This window comes from Salarias fasciatus, chromosome 2 (genome assembly GCF_902148845.1).
Source record: "Salarias fasciatus chromosome 2, fSalaFa1.1, whole genome shotgun sequence".
Taxonomy (NCBI): Eukaryota; Metazoa; Chordata; class Actinopteri; order Blenniiformes; family Blenniidae; genus Salarias; species Salarias fasciatus.
Genome location: NC_043746.1, coordinates 32,495,779 through 32,516,505, shown reverse-complemented (window position 1 = coordinate 32,516,505; position 20,727 = coordinate 32,495,779). Strand labels below are relative to the sequence as shown.

The 20,727-nt window shown below is 48.1% G+C and overlaps 2 protein-coding genes and 1 non-coding gene across 3 annotated transcripts; 1 reads left to right on the top strand and 2 right to left on the bottom strand.

The window, feature by feature from the left end:
* Positions 1-1,842: 1,842 nt before the first annotated feature.
* On the bottom strand, positions 1,843-1,914 carry trnaa-ugc (transfer RNA alanine (anticodon UGC)). The gene has a single exon. It is a non-coding gene; the product is annotated as a tRNA-Ala (tRNA).
* Positions 1,915-2,371: 457 nt separating this feature from the next.
* On the top strand, positions 2,372-16,616 carry LOC115403637 (alpha-1,3-mannosyl-glycoprotein 4-beta-N-acetylglucosaminyltransferase B-like). The gene is made up of 15 exons (XM_030112610.1): positions 2,372-2,559; positions 5,299-5,448; positions 6,586-6,696; positions 6,942-7,075; positions 7,390-7,436; positions 9,297-9,410; positions 9,489-9,564; positions 9,784-9,898; positions 9,989-10,119; positions 10,467-10,574; positions 10,879-11,072; positions 12,159-12,237; positions 14,318-14,381; positions 15,164-15,276; positions 16,445-16,616. The coding sequence occupies exons 1-15, from the start codon at positions 2,466-2,468 to the stop codon at positions 16,460-16,462; spliced, it is 1,548 nt and encodes a 515-aa protein (XP_029968470.1). The 5' UTR covers positions 2,372-2,465; the 3' UTR covers positions 16,463-16,616.
* Positions 16,617-18,308: 1,692 nt separating this feature from the next.
* LOC115402433 (short coiled-coil protein B-like) lies at positions 18,309-20,692 on the bottom strand. The gene is made up of 4 exons (XM_030110984.1): positions 20,552-20,692; positions 19,771-19,839; positions 19,585-19,665; positions 18,309-19,372 (listed from the first exon to the last, which is right to left on the bottom strand). The coding sequence occupies exons 2-4, from the start codon at positions 19,784-19,786 to the stop codon at positions 19,230-19,232; spliced, it is 240 nt and encodes a 79-aa protein (XP_029966844.1). The 5' UTR covers positions 19,787-19,839; positions 20,552-20,692; the 3' UTR covers positions 18,309-19,229.
* Positions 20,693-20,727: the final 35 nt, after the last annotated feature.

Below are 20,727 nucleotides of genomic sequence, written 5' to 3'. Positions count from 1 at the left end.
GATCTGCCATCACAGCCGCTTCAATTTCCCTGACAATTTGGGCTGTGCGGGAGGTGGAGGGTCGTCCTGGTGTGGGCTGATCCTCAATGGACATCTGGCCCTTCTCAAACCGCCCGAACCACTCACAGACCTGAGTCTTCCCCAGAGCATCATCCTTGTAGGCTTGCTGCAACAAGCTGAGTGTTTCTGCTGCTGTTTTTCCCAGCAAAAAGCAGAATTTAATGTTTGCGCGCTGCTCCAGCTGTCCAGTCAATGTGGAAAAATCACAGAGCGCAGCCACACTCTGTTACTATAAATAGTGCCTGACAGGCGTCAGTGTCGCTCTGGGATCTCAGATTTTTCACAGATATGCACGAGGCTTACCTGCAGCACATCTGACGGCCAGAAGTCAAAACTCATTATTATTAGTGTTTTATGACCAAATTCCAGTTTCATTTGGGTCCCCCCTCATATGTGGTGAAATGATTTTACTAGCTTTTGGATGGAATTTTGAATTTGTGTTATGAGCCTCTACTACCTGCTACCTGCTACTTCCTGATCCTATTTTGGGTTTTCAGAGTTTTTGAATATTGTTCATTTTTTTCCGAGTGACTAAAACATATGCCTGATTTTCAAACACTGCTTTAACTGACAGGATTCCCGTTTCACATTTACTGGCGTTTTTCACATGCTAACGCTACATTCAGGAGGCGCTTCACTGTCTGGACAAACAAAGCACTGTGGCAAAAGGATTGCTTAAGGAATCAATTGTTGTTTTCATTTGTTTCTTCCAGGTTTGTGATTGGCTATCCTGGCTTTACTCTTCGCATTACACTGCCCCCTATAGGGTTGGCCTGCTCATTGTAGCTTTTAACCAGGTTTAGTTGGCAGGATGGTGTTTTGATTTTTTTTTTTTTTTTTTTTTGGGGGGGGGGGGGGGGGGGCGCTCAGAGGGGAGAAGATCTGCTTTTGTTGTGTATTTTTAACTAGGACTGCTGCTGTGCAGACAGACACAATGCATTGTGGGTATTGTGGGTGTAGCAGCCATTCTCCCGCAGACAGACAGATCAGACGGTTTGAGTGATTTGGGTGTAGTACATGGTTAAGCTGCTGCCTGAGTCCGTTTCTAACTGGTTATCTGTAAAAGTGTTCTGAAACAACCAGAATGTGCAACGCTGAATAAAACCCAGCGGCCGCAGCAGTTATTAGTACAATAATGTTTGTAGTTGTGTTGCAATAATCAGTAGTGTCAGTAGAAGAAGACATTGCCACAGGATCAGAGCAAGATTTTGAGTGCTGTCTGGATAAAGATGGTGTTCGTGTTTGAGAGTTTGTTGGTGGCTTGTAATTGTGAGAGAGTTGTAAGAAAGCCACCTTGTAGGTTTGTTCCAGTCTGAGCAGTGACGAAACTGTCAGAGAAAACAGGTATTGACTGTGTTGTGAGTTGTAAAGAGTGTATTTAAACCTGAGCTTATTGCTTATGGCCGCACCACTCCGAACGTGGCTGGTCTTTAAAGTGAAGCAGGGTTGGGCCTGGTCAGTATCTGGATGGGAGACCACCAGGTGCTGTGAGCCTTTCCTCTGCTTTTACACGATGTCTTCAAAAACACGCCAACGAGCTGTCTGATCACACAGCCGATTTTCGTTTCATTCCTTCATTTTTCGGACCAAAAGGAAATGTTAGTAAGACACAAAACTATCTCAATTAATAAAATAAATTTTATGTGTAAAAAAAAAAAAATTGAGGGTAGAATATAATACAGGTCTGATGAAATGAACTGTCTTCACAGGCAGCATTGTCGAATCGGTCAGTTTTGATCGGTTCTCAGGTCCTTGTGCGCAAACGAGGAGGAAAATGAAAAGTGGAGATGCCGGGGATTGAACCCGGGGCCTCATACATGCAAAGCATGCGCTCTACCACTGAGCTACATCCCCTGACGACAGCCTGTCTCACACAAATCCTTACAAATTGTCATTATCCACATCTCTTCAAGTGTCACGAGCTTGTTAGACTGAATTACAGATGTAAAATATTTGTTCCGCTGCACTTAAGACTGAGGTCTTGATTCATGTTATGAAACACATACAATACTACTACTACTACTACTACTACTACTACTACTACTAATAATAATAATAATAATAATTATAAAAACAAGGACAAATAACGAATTTTAATTAAATTACTTAAAAAAAAGATTGAAGTTTAGATTCCAGCGGGAGCTGCGTTCCCCTCCTCCGCCGGCAGGTGGCGCCCCGCCCCCTCTGCTGGGTGTGACTCCACCTGGGGTCCACGCGCGGCTGAAGATGGAACATAACGCTCTGTTTTTTTCCTTTTCGGGTTTTTTCCTGTTACGTCACAGCCGCGGGCAGCCAATCCTCGAGCCTCCCTCCTCACCTGGAAAGACACCTGCCGTCGTCCGGGCGAGTCCGTCGGGACTGTGCGCGGCTGTGCGGGGTTGTGCGGGGCTGTGCGGGGACATGAGATGAGGCTGCACCCCGTCCGGTGCGGAGTGCTGCTGCTGGCTCTCGGCTGCTTCCTGTCGCTCACCTGGATCTCCTCTCTGCCCGCCAATGGAGGTGAGCGGCGCCGCGCGGCGCGTGCACCTACTGTCACTGGTTGTAGCCTCTGCTGTCAGGAAGGAGGAAGAGTGGAAAGTTCCACCTGGAGGGGCAACTGTGACTGTCAGGGGCAACTGAGGGGTGTAAATGTTACTGTGAGGGGGTAATGTTACTGAGGGGGTAACTGTGATTGTGAGGGGTAACATGGATAATAGTGAGGGGTAACTGTGACTATCAGGGGTAACTGAGGGGTGTAAATGTTACTGTTAGGAGTAACTGAGGGGGTAACGTTGACTGTGAGGGGTAACTGAGGGGTGTAACAGTGAGTGTGAGGGGCAACTGTGACTGTGAGGGGGTGACTGTAAGTTTGAGAAGTGACAGTGAGGGGGTAAAATTGAGGAGTAACAGTGATTGCGAGGGGTAACTGACTGTCAGGAGTAACTGAGGGGTGTAACTTTGACTGTGAGGGGCAACAGTGACGGGTAACAGAGAGTGTGAGGGGTAACAGGGAGGGTAACAGGGGGTGTGGGGGTAACGGGGGTGTAGGGGGTAATAGTGACTCTGAGGGGTAACAGGGAGTGTGAGGGTAAGAGTGAGGGGTGTCTTGGGGGTAACTTGACCCCGTCCCTGTGGAAGTGCCCCTCCCTGCATGGAGGTGGATATCAGGAGTCAGTCCGTCACACTGCGGATCAATAATTCATCCAGTCAGTCCAGACTGGACTGCTGGTCTACAGCCAGACCAGGTTCTTCTGGTCTACAGCCAGACCAGGTTCTTCTGGTCTACAGCCAGACCAGGTTCTTCTGGTCTACAGCCAGACCAGGTTCATCTGGTCTACAGCCAGACCAGGTTCTTCTGGTCTGCAGCCAGACCAGGTTCTTCTGGTCTACAGCCAGACCAGGTTCATCTGGTCTACAGCCAGACCAGGTTCTTCTGGTCTGCAGCCAGACCAGGTTCTTCTGGTCTACAGCCAGACCAGGTTCTTCAGCCAGACCAGGTTCTTCTGGTCTACAGCCAGACCAGGTTCTGCTCTTCTCAGCCACATTTCCTGAGTTCCACACTACAATAGCAGCAGAACAGTCTTTATTTTGAAACGTTGACCTTGTTCTTGTTTGTGGTGGTTTCGGGTTTGTTTTGGTTTTATAAAAAAACAGGAACAATCATTCTGTCTGCTGGGTGTGTGGTCCAGACTGGAGCCTCCCGGGGGCCGGTTTTGGCCCGCGGGCCTTATGGTTGTAGAGGAAACGTTCCCCCAGAATCTCATCTTAAGTGTCAAATAAGTGAAGCTTGAAGATCGAAGTCTAGAAGACTGATAGGCAGAGAGACTAAAACATGTAATAAAGCACACGCTCTGCTGAGGATCGGATAAAAAAGTCCAAAATAAAGAAATGATTGAGATTTCAATGCGAGCTCTGATGTGTCAGTGTTGTTATGAAGGGGGAATAAAGAGAAAATGACCCGATCAGAGGAGAAATTCACATGAAAACCTAATCAAGATCAAAATAAATATGATGAGAGCGCTCAGCGCGATAAGACAACTCAAAAAATCACTACGAAGAATGATAGTTTAAAGTTCCCCAAAAAGAAGAAATGTAATGTTGGATCCAGGAATTCTCTGAATATCTCACCACTTTGGGCCAACACCGTGTGGAGGACGACGGGTTTTCTGTCGTTTCGTTAGTGTTATACACACACACGCACACACCCGTTCTCAGGTGAGTTCGAGCTCGCTGAGCTGTGACGGTGGATCAGGTCGCAGCAACGCGTAAACATAGCAGCTTTAATCAAACTGCAACATGTTTCCCTCTCGCTTCCTGAAAGTGTGGTTGGTGGATCCGAGCTTTTTTCTCTGTGGTTCTGGAACATGTAGAACAAACCGCACTGAAAATACTGTCAGACACTTTATTAAACTCACAGTTCGTTCAGAGAAGCTGCAGAAGGAAGAATCCATGTTTTAATTAATTACCTGCAAAAAAACCAAAGTTATGTTTGGGATAAATTTGAAAAACTACAATTTGTGTGTGGAGAATTATGACAACAGGTATATTGTGATCTGAATGTAACGTTTTCAGACGTCAGCCTTGAACTTGCCAGCGGTGTCTTTATTCGCCAGAAGCTGTGAGAAATAGAAAAACCAGGAAGTCCAACATGAAGCACACTGCTGACCGCCAGTGGCGTTTCACTTCCGAGCCTCTGAATCACTTTCTGGTGAATTCAGGTGACTTCCTGTGTGTGTGTGGTGTGTGTGGTGTGTGTGTGTGCGTTCTTGTATTTCTATCCTTGTCGGGGCCAAATGTCCCCACAAGGATAGCAAAACGTGGAACGACGTGCCTTGTGGGGACCTTTTTCCGGTCCTAAGTAGGAGAAACAGTGTTTTCTTGACCATGTTGTTGTTACTGAAAAAAGTAAAAGTGCAAAAACATTTCTTTAGGGTTAGGCTTTGTTGTGGTGTGGGTTAGGGTTAGGGTAAGGGTCAGGGTTAGGGGCTAGACATGAATGGGAGTCAATGGACGGTCCCCACAAGGATAGAAATACAAGACTGAGCGTGTGTGTGCGTGTGTGTGTGTGTGGTGTGTGTGTGTGTGTGTGTGTGTGTGACAGCAGAGGCAGGGGGAGCTGCTCATACTAACTTCTATTGAAGTTATTCTAACTTCCGCTGTCAGCTGCCACCACAAGCTCGATAATGAAGCGTGGTAGATGACTGGAGCTGCTGTCAGAGGTCTGAGAGTCAGAGTAACCCCTCCCCCGCATGTGTCCAGGTCCTCCGGGGGTCTCAGACCTGCAGATCCTGCATCAGCGCCTGCTGGTGGCCGAGGAGCTGGGGGTCCGGGTCAGCCGGGACCTCAGCATCATCCAGGAGCAGATGAGGAACTCCTCGTCCAACGGCTCGCACGTCGAGCCGGACTCAGGTACGTCTGCCCTGAACCCCCGCTTCCCAGACGCTCTCCCAGACGCTCTCCCAGACGCTCTCCCAGACGCTCTCCCAGTCCACACCTCCTCTTCCCTGATCTGTTCTGCTGAACACGCTTTCCCGAAGTCTAAAGGAGCTTTACTGATTTATCGTAGACCAAACAGAGCTGAGAGTGATCACTCATCTTCAGTGTTTCAGTAAAGAGATTAAACATTGGCCAAAAAGGTGTGTGACGAGCTTGAGCTGAACAGTCACGGGGAGTGAAAGTCCTCGGACCTCGTAATCCCTCTTCATTTCACACACCGCACCACACCTGTGTTATTTCACCGTCAGTCAGGGATTCACTTTATTCCTTGGGTTTTTGTGTGTCCCTGAATGCAAATATGGAAAACTACACCTGTCTTTGATCTTCCCCAATACAAAGTTCTTCTTCTTCTGTTTGAGAATTTAAAAATCCAAACTTCAATATTTATAAAGAAACATAAACCTGAATGAGTAATGAGAGCAGTCGAAGCCAGTCGTCATGAGAGCGAACCGAACGTGAAGCGAAGCACTTCCTGCCATTCAAGTTTCTTCGATCAGCTGTATGATAACTCTCTGTTCCTGTTATGAGTTCAACCTGTTTCAGCACACACACACACACACACACACACACACACACACACACACACACACACACACACACACACACACACACACACACACACACACACACACACACAGATCTCATGGCAGCTCTCAGACTCTCTGTCTGTAGACCAGGTGGAGGAAGCTCACTTAACCGTTTTGGTTCAGAACCAGAGAGGATCTGCAGACAGCCTCAGTGGTCTGGGACCAACAGAGGTCAGAGGTCAATGGACGAACTGGATGGAGGTGATAGAAAGACGACAGGAACCCAGAGAACATCTAGTTCTAACCCTCAGTGAGCAGAAGAACATCTGGGAGCCTCAGAGCTGATGAAGACCACGAAGTCTGAAGCTTGAGCCTTGAAAAAGAAAATGCTGGAAAACAACCTGAGTGGACCCACTGCAGATCTACACTGAGTCAAAAACAAAACCCAAAAGAATTGGTTGAAAAAACCACACACACACTTATTTGGACTTATTTCTGCTACGTCTGTGTTCTGTTGTTCCAGAAAAGCAGCAGACGTTCCTCCAGTCCAACATTTACCTCTACATGCCTCACCTCCGGGAGCACCCGGGCAGCCTGGTACCGAACGTGGTGCTGGGACAGGGACGGCGAGGAGGTACAGAGACAGGGTTGTCGGGATGATACCGGGAGTTCCCGGACGGCTTTGGGCTGGTCCACATCGTGTCGCACGCTCCATTCAGTCAGGACGGATCAGGAACCAGCAGCCTCACTCCTGAAGGCTTCAGCGCTGTGAACCAGCTCAGCTGGATCCTCCCATCTCTGATGGCGCGTGTGTGTGTGTGTGTGTGTGTGTGTGTGTGTGTGTGTGTGTGTGTGTGTGTGTGTGTGTGTGTGTGTCAGTGTCCATAGTGCTGGGAATCCCCACGGTGAAGCGGGAGAAGCAGAGCTACCTGTTGAACACCGTCAGCTCTCTGCTCTACAGCCTGACGGACCCTCAACGCAGCGATCTGCTCATCATCGTGTTCGTGGCCGAGGTGACACACACACACACACACACACACACACACACACACACACACACACTGGGGGTGGAAAATGTAAAACTCTTGAAGCAGGACCTGCAGAACCAGAGAGAACCCAGTCAGGACCCTCTAGGCCTCCCTGGTTGTGGTTCCACAGAATTCTGTGTTCTGGGATTCAGTCCAGACCAGGTCCGCCTCAGTCCTGCAGGACTCTGGACAACTTGCTGTCCCAGAACTAAAGCGACCCCGTGCGTGCGGCCGCCGTGCGCCTCGCGCTGCGTCTGCCTCATGTTGAGAAACCCCCGCCTGTGTCTCCTGTCCCGCAGACCGACTCGGACTACGTGGCCGGCGTCGCCGACTCCATCAGCAGGAGGTGAGTGGCTCCTCGCCGCCGCCGGGGACTTTCACTCCTTCACTCCTGTGGTTTCTCTCGTGTTTCCACGCCTTTCTTTCTGACTCGGCGGTTTCAGTCACCCCTCGCTTCGTATGGCGCGGCCAACCTGGTCGCCTTGGAAACCAATGTCCGTTTCACGCAGACGCTCCAGTTCCTGGAAACAGGAAACGAGTCGCTGTGTTTCAGAGGAAACCACACTTGCAGCCGTGCTCCGCCCGCCATGCCTGAACACGGCTCAAATCACGCCGGCGTCAGGACTGTAAACGCATAAAGGTGCAGATCACTGCTTTTATTGACTGGGAGGGGAAGTCCGTGTTTGTCCTGCCCAGGTTATAAAAACCACCAAGAACAAAGATCAGGCAAACAGTGACGGATTCATGTTCAATGTAAACATGACCTTCACACACACACACACACACACACACACACACACACACACACACACACACACACACACACACTGAAAGCAGAAGCTGCGGCCCTGCTGCATCCTGGCTTCACTGGTGTTCTGTGGTGTGAAGACGGAGGAGTGGTGGAGTTTCTCTGGTATCTGGAGCAGCTTTGTGCCGAGCTGCTTCCAGCTGTAAGCTGAGCTGCAGGAAGAGTCTCTGTTACACACAACGCCCGTGCCGGTCCTGCAGGAAGGATGGCAGGCCCCCGTCCTGACTGTATAGACGTGGTTCTGCCTGGATTGTTCCTGGCTGAGGGGTCAGATTGATGCGGGTGTCAGGGGAGACGGTTCCCCCTCCAGGACCAGGGTCCGGCTCTTTGTGGGAGCCGATGTGGACCTGAGGTGATATGTCAGGTAACCAGGTCAGGCCTTCATGTTTCCTGTCTGCAGGCAGGTAACTCTAGTGACAGGAGTCAAAGTTCCCAGGAGCTCGGTGTCCTCCTCCCAGGTATCAAGCACACAGTCTCTCTCCACGTCTCACGCTCATTTCTTCAGTACGGAACCGAAACTCACTTCAAAATCTATTTTAACCGTCTTTGTTGTTTTTCTGTATTTCTCATTGCTATTCTTTTGTGTTATATATCTGTTTATTTGTTGCATCTTTTGTTGTCGTTGCGTTTTCACCCCCCACCGCCCTGCTGCAGACATTAAACCTGGTCCTTGTCCAAACGGCGGCGTCCCTGCGGAGGACGCCGTTCGCTTCACGTGGCGTGACAGATTAAACCACCGGCTTTATTTGTGCCATAAATCTCAGCGGCGGGGGTGTGCGACTGCAGATAGCTGAGACGGCTCACGTTTTACCCTTCACACACGTCAGAGAAAACCCGACAAAGGTTTTCTTATCGCTCAGGAGTAAACAGACCCGCCACACAACAACGCCTGCCCGCAGTGTTTTTACCGGTCAGAAAAGCGTTGCCTTTACACGGCAACGGTTTGAAAACCGTTTCTGTTTTGTGATGTTGTCAACATTAATAATGGGAGGACACGGAGAAGTGATGTTCAAGAAGATGAAACAACGAGCCATCCACACCAGAGGTTAACGAGGGTTTATATAACCCCCGAAGAGCTCCGTCATGTGCCAGGTCACGTTCCTGGAAGAGCCGAACCGTCACAGCGACTCGCCTCACCAGACGACCAGCCAGGGAGTTCTACACCTCAGAGAACCGCATGAGAACCTGGAGAACAGAGACGGGACGTTCACACTATCACCGCTTCCTTTCTTGCTCTTAATAGAACTGTTCCTCTGGTCAGCCTTTCAGAACAGTTGTTTTCCTGGTTTCCATGGAGATGGAGTCAAAGTGTTTTCAAAAAGTTCCACCTTGGGAGCAGTTTTCAGACTCTGAGCACAGTGTTGTGTGTTCTGTTGATTGTGAATTGTGTGTGTTCAGTTTTCCCCGGGAGGTGCAGTCTGGACTGCTGGAGGTCGTCTCCCCCTCAGCGCATTACTACCCCGACTTCTCCACGCTCAGGGAAACCTTCGGCGACTCCAAGGACAGAGTCAAGTAGGAACCCCTCCCGCCTTCACGCCGCCGCGGCGGGGCGAGCTCTGGGTGACGGCGGTGCGTTTGATTCGTTCACAGGTGGCGCACAAAACAGAACCTGGACTTCAGCTTCCTCATGCTGTACGCTCAGGACAAAGGGACCTATTATGTTCAGGCAGGTGTCTGACGATTCTACCGCGTGTTTACCAACATTCTACTAATCACTTCCTCCAGCCATGATGCCCTAGACGCCCCTTGACCTTTAACCCTTCAACCTTTACAGCCTGTGTATTGTGTTTGTGCATGTGGGCAATCGTGTAGAATGGCTTTTGAGGATTTCGTTGGCATCGTCCTTGCAGACCTTGAAGCGTGAATTTGGATTTCTGTCTTGCAGCTGGAGGACGACGTGGTGGCGAAGGCCGACTACTACAGCAGCATGAAGACGTACGCGAGCCAGGAGGAGTCCAAGCAGTGGCTCTTCCTGGAGTTCTCCCTGCTGGGGTTTATAGGTGAGGAACCCAACGCCCTCATTCCGTCCGCCGCCGCCGCCACCACCACCTGACAGCCTCTCTCTGGGTGTGTGCGTGTGGTTCTTCCAGGGAAGATGTTCCGCACGCGTGACCTTCCCATGATCGCGGAGTTCTTCCTCATGTTCCACAGGGACAAGCCCATCGACTGGCTGCTGGATCACATCCTGTGGGTCAAAGTGTGCAACCCGGAGAGAGATGTGGTGAGTCAGGCGTAGCAACATCCCCATTCTTCCTGAGAACTCACAGATCTGAAGTCTTTCTAACTCTCAGACCCGAACCGTGGTCTAATCTTTAGAAAGTGGACCAGGAGGGCTGCAACAAACTGGAACGGGAACAAAAAATGTAGGACATTGTGGAGGAAAACCTTGTTCTGATCGCCTTATTGACAGTGTCTTAAATCCAGAATCAGTGAATTGTTTTTCAAATCAGACTTCTCTTCGAGCTTTCCTTTTCAGATTGCTGTCTCTCGGCAGTGCCTGCTATGATTTGTTCACATGTGGCGATGAATCAGATCTAACGAGTCCTGATCAACTCTCCCCGTCTCCAGAAAGACTGTGCCCGGCAGAAGGCGTCCATGAAGCGGACGTACAAACCTTCCCTCTTCCAGCATGTGGGCCTTCACTCCTCCCTGCCCGGGAAGGTGCAGCAACTCAAGGTGAGAGAGACCGAAGGTACAGCCTGGACTGCTCCGGGTCAGCTGAACAATAACGGACGTTTCACCACTCTTTCATAAAACAGGAACCAAGTTCAGCTAAAGACGGTTCAGTCTTAATTCTTACTGGTTCCTGGTCTGGATCTAATCAGATTACAGGGTTTACATGCTGCAGGTTTAATCAGTTTTCTCTTGGTCCATTAAACCACGGCTTCAAACAGCTGCAGGAAGTCTTCATAACACACACCTGAACTTACGGCTGTGTGTGTGTGTGTGTGTGTGTGTGTGTGTGTGTGTGTGTGTGCAGGATAAAGACTTTGGGAAGCAGACCCTGCACGTGCCTCACTCCAACCCTCCGGCCGCCGTCAGCAGCAGTCTGAAGCACTACCAGCAGCACAGCCTGCAGAGGCTCTACGCCGGGGACGACTTCTTCTGGGCGCTGACGCCCATTCAGGGAGACCACGTGCTCATCAGCTTCAGCCAGGACACACACGTCACCGGGTCCGACACACACACACACACACATACACACACACACACACTGTGGATCATTGTCAGGTGTGAAGACGGTTGTTTGAGGTGTGTGGTGTGGAGGTATTTGCTCATACATATTAATACACACACACACACACCCACACCCACACACACACACACACACACACACACACACACACACACACACACACACACACACACACAGAGTTATATTAAATACACACAAACACCCAAATCTTTCACGCTGAAGACAGACACACTTCTGAATATCAGCTCCTCCTTAGACATACTGCAGTGTTTAGTTTAGTGTGTGTGTGTGTGTGTGTGTGTGTGTGTGTGTGTGTGTGTGTGTGTGTGTGTGTGTGTGTGTGTGTGTGTGTGTGTGTGTGTTAGGAGTGCTTCATATTTCAGATAACATCAGAAACATTGCATGGCTCTGACCTGTTAATTTCATATGAAGTTAGTTTCTTTCCCCATCCATTGTTGAAGTTTTTCTTGTTTTTTGTTTTGTATTTCCATTTTAATTAGACGAAGTGCCGTAATTGGCTGCCTGGGCGTCTTTAAACCCCAATAATTTCGGGTATGGGCGACTGTACTTGACAATAAAGAGTATTCTGATTCTGATTAAAACGTTCACTCTCAGTCGGTGCAGAGAAGCGTTATGGATTTCAAGTTTTCCTGTGTTTTTAGAATCAACCTTTTCAGTTTAAAATTATTTGAAAGTTGCTTTCAGTCCATGTTTGCAGTGTCCAAATTTGCTTTGTTAAAGGCCCCTAAATGTACTTCTGGCTCTGGACCAGTGGTGGTAAACATAAGACCTGTGGGCCAAAACCAGCCCACAAGAGGCTTCAATCTGGCCCGCAAAACCACCAAGCAAAGAGTAAAAATGCCCGACAAAACACTGATCTTTAAAGAAATTGAGAATCAATGATGCTTCTATAAAAGCTAGATAACTAGCATTAGCCTCGAAGCCATGCTGTCAGGGGGAGTTTGAAATAAAAATAAAGACAAAAAACAGACTGTTTCAAATGTTTGACACAGGCTCAGCGATCATGTTTGGTTGCACTCTGACTGTCGTCCTTCTCACCGCAGGTTTCTGTTCCGCAGTGGAAACATCGAGACCAGCGGAGATAAATTCTACAACACGACTGTGGAAGTCCTGCCGAGCAACGTGAGTCAGCAGTGTGGGTTTCAGGCAGTAAACGTCAAGTCCTGATGGTTTCAGAAAGCGCTTGGCATGCGGTGGACTTTTGAGCTTCCTGCTGATGGGAGATGACACGTTTTTCTTTACCAGAACTTTTATCTGGGTGTTGACGGGCACAAGGCCAGGGAGCGGCCGGGAAGGACAGCTGCTGATTAAAGTCTGCTCCCAAGAACTCACAGGAGGAGGTCCTGCTCTCTGAGAGGGAATTTAATGTTAGCCGGTAGCTACTGGTTTAGCGTTAGCCGGTAGCTACCTGTTTAGCATTAGCCAGTGGCTACATGTTTAGAGTTAGCTGGTGCCCACTAGGGATGGGAATTGTTAAGAATCCCATTATTGATGCTGCTTATCGATACGATTCCTTATCGATTCTCACTGAGTGAGAAATAAAATACTGAACTATAAATGGGTGTTTGCTTTAACTCTTTAATATCTTCATCCTGAACAGAGGTGCATGTTCGGACCTGGCTCCGGTACGGAATTACTGTCACACTGTCTCCAGTGTGTCTGCGGTCCACCGGAGGAGGTTGCCAGATCTGTCGCTCTTTCAGAGTCTGGGCCCCAGGCATAATCTTAAAACCGTCCAACAATAGAAAGCAGCCCAAATCTCCACCTCTGTAGAAAAATGCATTTTAAAAACATAAAAACCAGATTTGCATAATAGAAAACACGTCACAAGCACAGAACCATTTCATCAACCTGCCTGACGTGTTCAAAAGAAGCCCGATTGTGCAGAAACCCGTCCAATCTGGCAACACAGAGCCTGTTACGCTCTGCACACGTTACGTCATCACGCACACAGCCGATAAGCGGAATCATCAAGGAGACAGACCATTCCTTGGAATCGAGTCACTGGGAACCGGTTCTACAAAAGAATCGGTTCTCGAGTCTCATAGTGGCGACACGTTGTCACTGAGCTGATGCAGATACACTGGTGTTTGCTGGTGATGTGCCAGAACAAAGCTAGGCGGTCGAGCCACTACGTACCGTCATGTTCTACACTTGGCTCTCACTATAAACCCATTTAGACCGCCTGCTGGATCATCATCAAGAACATTTAACATCTGACTGAAACATTTGCAGCATGATCAGTATGTAGAGGAACTTAAAGGGACTTTCTCCGGGGAACATGCTGGAGTGAAAAACTAAAGGGCAGATAAATGAATGATCTTACTTCCCTGGAAGCACTCGAGTCCCAGCACTGGTTCTGATGGTGCCAAAGCTAATTCCTCTCCCATGCTCCACCTCACATCCACTGTTGCTCACATCCGTTTTTCCTGTCCTTTCACAGTAAGACATCAGTGGAGGTTGGCGTTTGTTTACAGGCGCCAGTCAAAAGTGAAAGGAGCGTCTGCTTGAACTGTTACCGGTTACACCGATTCCTTATTTCAGTTACTCCGTCGTGTGTTGTTGGAGGATTTACAAGGCTCTGAATTAAAATGGCTTTGTTGGTTCAGGTCTTCAGAATCCAGATGTTTCAGCTGTTTGATCTGTTCTTTCACTGTCACTCAGTGTCAGTCTGAAAACACAAACCTGCTTCTCAACGCGTCATTTAAAAACCTGTCTGTCTGCTTCTGACACCATCAGAGGGTGATGAGTGGAGGGAGGGGGGAGACACACACACACTCACACACACACACACACACACACACACACACACACACACACACACACACACACACACACACTTCTCCCCTTCCTGTGGTCCTTTGAACAGACCTAACATGTTTCAGTTTTTTACAGACGGCTGGTTAGTCGGATTAGAAATGTGTCTGATTGACCTGCTGGAGCCCAGATCGGTTTTTAACTGGTGAGACGACAAAGAGCCTGATCTGATCTGATCTGATCTGATCTGATCTGATCTGATCTGACACCCGTCGTCTTCTCACGCTGAGGTTTCCAGTCAAGCGGCTGAAAGATCAGATGATGACAGTTAACTGTCTGGTTTCTAGAAGCCGTGAAGGTCGAGGAGGGTCGTCCAGACCGAGCGGTAGGTCAGAGCCTGTTCCTGCGACATGACGCTAATCCTCTATCTGCTTCCTTTTCTCAGGCGGTGGCAAAAGAACAGATCCCTTCGCGGTACAAACAGTCAGACGACGGCTTCATCGTTATCGGTGAGTGTGTGAGATTAACAGAGGAGCGCGCATGTCGGGTAATAGAGCTTCAGCGTCCACACCCGGCTGTTCTCAGTGCGCTGGCTGGACTAGATGAGGGTCTTTTGAAACAGGTGGGAAGTGAAGCAGGGACTGTCCACCTGTGCAGAGTGTTGGACAAAGAATCTGGATCCCCTCCTCGTGGAACTTAAGATGCATGTTCAATTTTTATAATAAAACTGAATTTATGATTAATGAACTAAATAAAGACTTGACAGAATAAATTACAAACAGGAATCACTACATTAATTCAAATTGTTCAAATGTTACTTTGTGATAATATGAGACGTCAATCAAATTTCATCTATAACTGCAGACAACATTTCTTCATTTGTGAAAGATTCATAAAACAGTATAGATATAGATGCTCGCCAGTAGAATCTGGACTTCCATTTAAAGCTGCCTTTGAATGATCAGAGCTCTCTATGGCTGTATCTCTATTGTTACATATGGGAGCTTCTCTGCCTGCCGATGGGTTGACGGGTTACCAGGTGTGTGTGTGTGTCAGCCGGAAACGGATCGAGCAGAATGAGTCACTCGTTCCAGGAACACACCGAGAGGCTCATCGGAAGAGGAGCTGGAATGTTACACATGGGAAAATCCCATTTCCCCGTTTTCATGACAACACACAACTTTGAGTTCAGCTTCCTGCTGACCTTCTCCACATGCTAAGCTAATGTTAAGCTAATGGAGCTTTCCCAGGATGCCCGAGTTGTGACCTGCCGCTCTCCGCTGTTTTTCAGGGGCGTTTGAGAACGGCGTGGCTGAAGGCCCGGTGGACGAGGCCCTGCTCCCCCTCTCCGCCCTGCGCCTGGTGGTTCACTCCGACTCCGACGTCTGGGCGCTGCTGAGCGAGGTCTGGACGCTCCCAAACGTGTCATCCAAACGTTTAGAAGAGCATAAACTGATAGAAGCAGCCTCAAATGGAACGATGGACGAGCTCAACAACCCTCCGCTGATTTAGCCTGAGTTTCTACCCAGGCTGAGATTGGCTCTGCTTTTACTGAGGCGGTTTGTCGCTGTGTTCAGACTTGAAACAGTGAGTCAGATAGACTGCGGTTCATTACCTCGCTCTAATGCTCACAGTGGATTTATGGCTCTGGCTCGAGGGAACGCTGTCCTTATAGTTTGTTCGTTCGTAGGTGTTAAACTGCTGTTGTAGCTCCGGCTGACTGTAGAGCTGAGGGTTTCTCATTGTCCTGAGTTCATCTCCAGGGGGAGGGGCTATCGAACCGGTCCGACGTGACGGTTTCTGCACCACATCGACATCAGTGACAGGTTTTCATCCCTGCTCGGGAAGGCAGGGTTTCAGGTGCATGATGGGAGGAGGTGGGGAAGCTGTGGCACGCTGCAGAGAGAAAGTAACTCAAGCCCATCTTTTGTTGTGTTTTTACTGGATAGAAAGTCTTTATTGTCATTGTAGACGGGGTATACAGTGAAATCGGGAGCGCTGCTCCATTTGGTGCTTAGAAACATATATAAATAAAAACAATGCCATAAGGAAGTGAATACAGCTTGAAAAGAATTACTATAATAAAAAGAATGTCAGTTTAGAAAGAGAGGAGCTTTAAATTGCTCATACTAGTAAAGTGACTTGAATATTGCACAAGATTCCAGGTGTAGAGCGAGATCCCAGTGATGGTATTGTTATTGTGTCCATGTTGTCTTCTTATTCAGAGCACTGGCGGCTCTGGGGAAGAAACTGTCCCCGAGTCTGTTAGTTCTTGTTTTGTGTGCTCTGTAGCGCCGACTGGAGGCCAGAAGGATAAACAGATTGTGACTGGGATGGGATAGGCGGCGAGAGCGATATAGATATAGGAACGGTGTCGAACAAGCTCAGAGAAGCTGGACGTTGACTTGAACCACTGCATCCTCCTCTCAGACGACGAGCAGCCAGGATCCGTCCTCTGAACGTCTCTGAGGTGGTCCAGAACCAGAACCGGAGCCAGAACCAGAACCAGAACCAGAACCCAGGCTCCTGCTGCTTTCTGTCTCCACTCTGAACTCTGTTTCCTGTCCTGCAGGTGCACATCAAGCTGTGAGGACTGGTGCCAGACATCAGAGCCCCCCCTGCTGCACACAGGCTGCCACTGCAATCACCTCCTCCTCCACACTGAGGCGCTAGACACTTTTTGTTTTTCTGTTTTGTTGTTTTTGATAAAGTAAAATTGTGTTCGGTAAAACCACTGTTTCCTTTTATTGATTGGGAATTTATTTTGATATCAGACCTCTCTCAATGAAAAACACAGGAAACAATCGTCTTTAATATGGTTCTGTCAGACTGGCCACAAACAGCCTGCTCTCTTCTTGAAATTACAGCCTTAGTAACCTTTAAGTTCAAACTTTAAAGGTTTTCTTTAATGTAGTTCAGATTATTCTATAAAACTGATTACTACAAAAAAGGGTTGGTCCAGTCTGCTCATACAGCTGACTTTAATGAAACCTTCAGGTGTAAAATACAGTGAAAACTCAGTAAGTTCTCCAGCTGTTGTACTGTGCATGATTTGAGCCTAATGCTAGTGAGCTAGCTTTCACAGCAGCATCGCCGAGACCTCAGCTCAGCTCAGTCACATGGTTTCTTTGAAACTGTCACCATTGCTTTAGTGGTTTTGCCACATTTAAAGCTAGGGTTGGCGATCTTGGAAAACTAGCATGTAGCACGAATGTAGCATCTCCCCAAGGCTCCACCTAACTCCGCCCAGCTCCCACCCCATTGGAGGAGCTCCCGTTGGGAGCGGAGACGCGGAGACGTTCACGGCGCTTCCACGTCCAGTGCGTTCCTGGCGTAACCTGTCCTCAGCGCTTCGTTTCTTCGTTTTTCTTTATTTGCACTACGCCAAGTTATGGCGCACTCACCGGTAAGTAAAGCCCCAAACATTCTTCTCCACCATTCTGCAACGACGCTCCGTCCTTCTACACGTGCACTGAACCAGGGTCCGTGCACGCCATTGACATGTACGTGCAGGGGGCAGGTCGAACGGCGAAGGGATTTGATTGGTTTAAAAAAAGGTGTCCCGGCAAGACTGTTGGTTGCTGTTTTTCCCGTTTTCCTCCTGCTGTAGATAGCGGATATTTTCCAAACTACTTTAAAAACACACTATGAATTGCTTCCCATCGGGTCATAAAGATTATTTTAACCAGTATTTAAAAAAATGTATCTCATTCAGATCGCCAACCTGAGCTTTAAGCGTTCTGGTTCTCGTTCCGGTTTTGGTCCACAGACCTGATGTTGGACACCACTGGTTTAAGCATCACCTGAGGTGACAGATGGGAGCACTGATCTTTTTTTAAAGGTTGATGAGTTTATAAAATGTGTCACATTAACAGATAACGACACAACGGAGGGGGCGGGGCTTAGGAACGAAACACTTCTATTGGCTGCAGAGTGACAGGAAGGGAAACTAATAAATGAAGCATGTTTTATGTACTTTGGATGTTTCTCACATGAACAGATGTTTTCATTTCAGATCCACAGACCGTGAAAAGCACGACCATTTTCGTGCCTTTATTTTGAAAACAGACACTCCTCTGGCTTTGTTCTCCATAATTATCCATCTTTAGAATGAATCCAGTGATATTTAGAGTCTCTAGGAGGAACATTAGAGGCCATTAAATGTCCTGCAGGTGTGATGCAGCTCTGTGGTTTTACAAAAGTTGTACAGAGGAAAGAAAAGAAGCTGAATGCTGCTTTTCTTCCCTCCAGACTCAAACACAGGAGGAGGAACGTCGGTTTGAGGCGACCGCAGGAGGTCTGCAGTCGCCTCAATCCGTCTGCTCTACGTCACGACATGAACTACACACAGAGTTTTATCTGCAGGCCGGACAGCTTCACTTCTCCCTGCGAGACGCCTTACTCCCCCTGCGAGCGTGGAAACAACGAGACACAGCGTCAAACTACAGACTTTATTCAGCCCAGAGTTCAAACATGTAAACAAGAAATAACACTCCTCCTTCCTCTCACCGGGATCTACTTCAGGTTCAGAAAACCTCCAGCGGCTCCGTCAGGCCTCCGTTAAATCATTTACAAAGACAGGCTTTTATTTTTTTATTTCATTAGCATTTCACATTGATTTTCAGATATGGTCTCATGTCCACGATGAAGGAAAACAGAAGCAATGGAATGACTCAGAAACAAGGATAACAATCAAAAAATAAATTAAATATTGTTTCTTTTGTTTGCTAAGGAAAAGAAAAAAAGTGGGAAAAAGACATTTTCTTTCTGCTCAGTATGTAGCATCGCTGAATGGCTCTAAAGCAGGAAAATCCATCAAAAAATAGAAAACAAAAGACTAGAAATGTAATAAAGCAGATCCAAAATGCAGTGATGGCACTTTATAAACTCCCTCATGTGGTCTTGACCCTTGACCTTCTGAAGTGAGTCCTGTCACTGACAGCTGCAGTACCAGAGAGGACCACAGGGGGCGCCTGCTGGCCAGGCAGCAACCAGCTTCACTTCACTTTGCCACATTGGATTCTTTTGACAAATTGTTGCTGTTGAACCATTTTAGTGTCTTCTGACGAAAAAAGACCCGAGCTGAAGGCTGAAACACTGAAGGAGGCCGATCCAGAGCAGCAGGGATCCCAGGAGCTCCTCCTGCACCGGTGTCATGAACATCCTGGTACCCGAGCCATTTAGTGTGGCTCTACTGCAGTTTACTCCATGTGACCTTCGATCGATCGTTTCCAGTCCGAGTCCAGGTTCATGGAGGGATTCTGGTCTTTGAGGGCCAGGTCCTGGTCCGGATGGGGTCAGGCTGAGCGTACAGGTGTGTGTGTGTGTGCGTGCGTGCATGTGTGTGCGCTCCCTCCTTACTTTCTCTTGCTCTTGGTGTCGGTGGTCTGAAACACGCTGGAGGCCGACATCAGGTTCTCGATGTACTGACCCAGGACCTGGTTCTCCGACTTCAGCTTCAGGTTCTCCTCCTTGACGGCGTCCACCCGGGCCGACAGGTCTGCAGGGGGGAGGAAGAGCAGCGTCATCCACCCGGATGGAGGATGGAGGAGGGGGAGGGGGAGGGGCACTACACAGCTCATTCCTCTACAGCTGACTGGAAAAGAACAACTTTGAACAATCTAACGAATTTCAAAGGAAATCTCTTCAACAAACAACCAAAAGCTGATGTGTGTGTGTGTGTGTGTGTGTGTGTGTGTGTGTGTGTGTTACCTTCTAAGGTGTGCTGAAGCTCCAGCACCTGGTTGATGAGCCTGGTCTTCTCCTCCAGCTCAGCCCGGTTCTCCATGTCACCTGCAAACCACCGTCGGTCAAGGAAACCCCAAGTCTGTGTGTGTGTGTGTGTGTGTGTGTGTGTGTGTGTGTGTGTGTGTGTGTGTGTGTGTGTGAGGTTCTCACCATCGTCTGAGTTCATGGTGAAGTACTCGTCTTCCTTTTTGGAATGCAGGGCTGCGACTCTTCAGGACCCTGAATCACAACATTGAACATCAGTACAAAACGAGACATAATCCCAGACTGAGCGGCTCGTGTTGTTGAAAGTGGTGAGTTTAGTAGTCTGCAGATCATCAGAACTGTACCACCCAGGAGAAATGTTAGTAAAGCTAGACATCTTCACACAGACCTCAGCAAACACTGTGAGGTTGAAATGGACTGTAAATCAGGACTGATTTAATAAACTGTAACAATATATAAGCCGAATTTGTCTGAAGCATACTTTTCTTTAAAATAAATGTCCAAAATACTTCTGTGTTTGAAAAGTTTCCAACAAAAACATAAATCATATATTTTCCTAACGGAGTTCTGACAATGATGCGAACCTGCAGGTGATGCGTCGTAGATAAACACTGGAATTCCGCACAAAAACTCAAGGAACTGTTTATAATTTGAATATAGCGAGTAAATACGAATCAAAGGCCTGAAATAGTAACAACGGCGCGGTTTTCTGGTCTTCAAGGTTTCCTGCTAAGCAAAGAAAAACAGAGAAGCAAGCTAGCGGAGGGCTATGTTCAGAGCTAACTAGCATGCCGACATGCTAACCCAACATTCAAAATGAGCCAGCTGCTATATAGCATGCTAACTAGCATGCTAACATGGTATGGGATGTTGTTTAGCTTCAGCACAGAGCTAATTTATAATCGCAGTAACAATTCAGCTGGGAACAAAATAAAGGGACACTTACCTTACGAGGTGAGAAAGAATGATTTTCCCCCTGGAATTGAATGGAACTCTGGATAAAGTTTAAAGGTTAGCGGTATTTAACTGTGATTGAACCGAGCTGTGGTCATAGTGATCTCCACTGCGGCTACTGGTCATTACAGCGAGCAGCCACCAGGCGGCGCAAGAGTACAACAATAA

What these genes read in the sequence shown, in the direction of transcription:
- LOC115403637 (XM_030112610.1), top strand. Translation starts at nt 2,466, where the DNA reads ATGAGGCTGCACCCCGTCCGGTGCGGAGTGCTGCTGCTGGCTCTCGGC. An exon ending in CTCCCTGCTGGGGTTTATAG is followed by an intron (nt 9,899 to 9,988) that starts GTGAGGAACCCA and finishes TGGTTCTTCCAG; the next exon opens with GGAAGATGTTCCGCACGCGT. An exon ending in GCAACCCGGAGAGAGATGTG is followed by an intron (nt 10,120 to 10,466) that starts GTGAGTCAGGCG and finishes CCCCGTCTCCAG; the next exon opens with AAAGACTGTGCCCGGCAGAA.
- LOC115402433 (XM_030110984.1), bottom strand. An exon ending in GCTTCAGCACACCTTAGAAG is followed by an intron (nt 19,373 to 19,584) that starts GTAACACACACA and finishes TCCCCCCTGCAG; the next exon opens with ACCTGTCGGCCCGGGTGGAC.